Source organism: Gaeumannomyces tritici, assembly GCF_000145635.1.
Source record: "Gaeumannomyces tritici R3-111a-1 unplaced genomic scaffold supercont2.217, whole genome shotgun sequence".
Classification (NCBI taxonomy): domain Eukaryota; kingdom Fungi; phylum Ascomycota; class Sordariomycetes; order Magnaporthales; family Magnaporthaceae; genus Gaeumannomyces; species Gaeumannomyces tritici.
In genome coordinates, this window is record NW_008804761.1 from 1 (window position 1) to 3,510 (window position 3,510).

Genomic DNA, 3,510 nt, shown 5'->3' on the forward strand with positions numbered 1-3,510 from the left:
CCCCCCCAAGTGGCTGGCCGGGCGACCCCCACCACGCATGGCTCAAAGGGCTGCCCACCTACCGTGTTGGGAAAGGAGGGGTCAACGTGGAGCTTGCGGATCGAGGGTCGTTGCCAACGACTCCAACGGGGACCGCTGAGGCAAGCGCCAGGGGACCACCGACAAGCTCTATTTGGTTGTTGAGGCACTTTCTGGCACGTCCATTCTCCACGCCAAAAAAAATAGGCGGTCGTTCCTGCCCAAGCTGGTGCATTCTAGACGACATAGCTTCTGCTCCATCCCCAACAGGATCTTGAGACTTTTTATTCAAGACCCGTCCTTCTCTTCTTTCGTTCCGTGCTTCTCCTCTTTCGTTTCTTCACCTTTCCATTGAGGAACCCATCCAGCACAAAGATACCTACTCAAAATGGCCAGCGCTCTGGACCACCTCTACACCGGCGGCCGCATCAACTGGCTGGCTCAGCTGGACACGGCGGTGCAGCCGGCCAAGAACTACCGCCGGACTTCCATCATCTGCACCATTGGCCCCAAGACCAACTCGGTCGAGGCCCTCAATGAGCTCCGCAAGGCCGGCCTGAACGTCGTGCGCATGAACTTCTCCCACGGCAGCTACGAGTACCACCAGTCCGTCATCGACAATGCCCGTGCTGCCGAGAAGGCCATGCCCGGCCGCCAGGTCGCCATTGCTCTCGACACCAAGGGCCCCGAGATCCGGACCGGCAACACTAGTGGTGACCAGGACCTGCCCATCTCGGCCGGCACCGAGCTGAACTTCACCACGGACGAGAAGTACGCCACGGCCTGCGATACGGAGAACATGTACGTGCCCATCTGCACATCTGCCCATCTGGCCACGCCCGTGATTGTTTGCTTCTTTCACCTCCTCCGCTGACGCAACGCGACCTCAAACGACAGGTACGTCGACTACAAGAACATCACCAAGGTCATCGAGAAGGGTCGCATCATCTACGTCGATGACGGTGTCCTCGCCTTCGAGGTTCTCAACGTTGTTGACGACAAGACGGTTCGCGTCCGCGCCCGCAACAATGGCTTCATCTCTTCCAGGAAGGGCGTGAACCTGCCCAACACCGACGTCGACCTGCCCGCGCTGTCGGAGAAGGACAAGAACGACCTGCGCTTTGGCGTCGAGAACAACGTGGACATGGTCTTTGCGTCCTTCATCCGCCGCGGCCAGGACATCAAGGACATCCGTGAGGTCCTCGGCGAGGAGGGCCGCCACATCCAGATCATTGCCAAGATCGAGAACCGTCAGGGTCTCAACAACTTCCCCGAGATTCTTGCCGAGACTGACGGTGTCATGGTTGCTCGTGGTGATCTTGGTATCGAGATTCCTGCCGCCGAGGTGTTTGCCGCGCAGAAGAAGATGATTGCCCTGTGCAACATGGCTGGCAAGCCCGTCATTTGCGCCACCCAGATGCTCGAGTCCATGATCAAGAACCCCCGCCCGACCCGCGCCGAGATCAGCGACGTTGGCAACGCTGTCACGGACGGCTCCGACTGCGTCATGCTGTCAGGCGAGACAGCCAAGGGAAGCTACCCCAACGAGGCCGTGCGTGAGATGAGCGAGGCCTGCCTCAAGGCCGAGAACACTATCCCGTATGTCAGCCACTTCGAGGAGATGTGCGGCATTGTCAACCGCCCCGTCAGCGTCGTCGAGTCGTGCGCCATGGCTGCCGTTCGTGCCTCGCTGGACCTGAACGCCGGTGGTATCATCGTGCTCTCCACGTCAGGTGACTCTGCCCGCCTCCTGTCCAAGTACCGCCCGGTCTGCCCCATCTTCATGGTGACCCGCAACGCGTCTGCGTCCAGGTACAGCCATCTGTACCGCGGTGTCTACCCCTTCCTCTTCCCCGAGGCCAAGCCCGACTTCTCCAAGGTTAACTGGCAGGAGGACGTTGACCGCCGCATCAAGTGGGGTGTCAGCAAGGCTATGGGCCTGGGAGTCCTGACCAAGGGAGACTCCATCGTTGTTGTTCAGGGCTGGAAGGGTGGCATGGGCAACACCAATACTATTCGCATCGTCAAGGCGGACGCTGAGAGCCTGGGCATTGGCGAGCTTGCTTAAGTCAAGTACAAAAGTCTGGCGGGATTATAGACGGGTGTGGGTTATTTTTGCGGGCGCGCATTGCGATGGTTTGCCTTGGGTGGAAAGCGCTAGGGACCTATAATGGGCACGCTTTCACCATCCATGTTTCGAGGCTACGAAATAGACATTTACTTTTTGCAACGGACTAGGTTGATGGACGCGCATTGCTGTGTACATGTTTGCTGCACTGCTGCATGTCGTCTTTTCAAGATACTGTTGCGTGGTTGTGCGGTGCTTGCAACTGTTGATGATAACCCCGAGACCGGCCAAACGTGGATCACGGTTGGGATTCTGCTAGGGCCTTGCGAATGGCGGTGCTGCTGATCTTGGATGCAAAGCCACTGGTTGGGGTGGGCTGTTCCCCATCGTTATCCTCGCCGCTGCCGGCATCGAGCACATCAACCTCGAAAATCCGCAGGGGTGCCCAGCCAAGCTCGGCGCGCTTGTCGTTGACAGCTTGGCCGCCAGACCTCGTCTCGGCCGAGACGACCAGGGACTCGAGTTCGGGCATGGTTATGGTGGGGCCAAAGGCGTCCTGTATCCGCACGCACTCTACCGAGACGGCTCCGTCCCGGAAGGAGGCACGGAAGTCGCCGTCCGCCTCGGCGATCCCGTAGCAGCCGCAGCTCGCTCGGCCGCCGCCTCCCCCTCGCCTGTACTTCCAGCCCGCCGGCCGCAGCTCGAGCAAGGTGGACAAGAAGTCGATGACGGCCCTGGCGCGGCGGTCCCAGGGCTCGACCAGGTCGGCGTACCGCTTGTTCCTGAGCAGCTCGTCACCCGTGATGCCCACGATGAAGCGGGCGGGCGGGTCTGGGGGAGCCGGCAGGCCCTCGTCGACCCCCCTCGGCATGTCGAGCAGTAGGGCGCCGCCGGTGAGGAGGAGCTTGTGGCCGGCGTGCAGGTGGTCAAAGGTGCCGCCGATGCAGACGGTGCGGTATTGGCGGTGCTGCCCGCTGCTACTGCCGTCATCTTGTACTTCTGCAGGGTGTGCCGCCGCCGCCGCCGTCGCGGAAACGTTCATGGTGAGCCCGCCGTCCACGGCGACCAGCTGGTCCTGGCGCAGCACCTGCCTGCCCTCGGCGAGGCGCAGGTACTCGGCAAAGACGCCCAGGCCGGCCTCGGTGCTGCAATGCAAGACGGCGCTCCAGGGGTGGTAGGCGGCGGCAAAGGTGGCCAGGTCGACGACGGCCGTGTTGTTGGGCTCGACCCCGGCGGCGGCGCCCTTGGCGTTACCACCGACAGGAGCAGCAGCAGCAGCAGCAGCAGCAGCAGCAGCAGCGCCGTTGACACGACTGCCACCACTGCGACGGTCGTCGTGCCCGTGGTCGTCGACCAGCACGACGCGCACGTCGACGGAGCCCGGCCCGGCGCCGGCGTGCGCGCGGATCCCCCGGCGGGCGCAC

General features: G+C 62.1%; 2 protein-coding genes across 2 annotated transcripts; one reads left to right on the forward strand and one right to left on the reverse strand.

Moving 5' to 3' along the window:
* Positions 1-224: 224 nt before the first annotated feature.
* Positions 225-2,086, forward strand: GGTG_14279 (pyruvate kinase; the record flags this gene model as incomplete). Its single annotated transcript, XM_009232206.1, has 2 exons — positions 225-819; positions 916-2,086. Exons 1-2 carry the CDS (start codon positions 407-409, stop codon positions 2,084-2,086), a joined length of 1,584 nt encoding a protein of 527 aa, XP_009230470.1. The 5' UTR covers positions 225-406.
* A 298-nt stretch (positions 2,087-2,384) lies between these two features.
* On the reverse strand, positions 2,385-3,128 carry GGTG_14280 (pantetheine-phosphate adenylyltransferase; the record flags this gene model as incomplete). The annotated part of the gene is made up of 1 exon (XM_009232207.1): positions 2,385-3,128. The coding sequence occupies one exon, from the start codon at positions 3,126-3,128 to the stop codon at positions 2,385-2,387; it is 744 nt and encodes a 247-aa protein (XP_009230471.1).
* Positions 3,129-3,510: the final 382 nt, after the last annotated feature.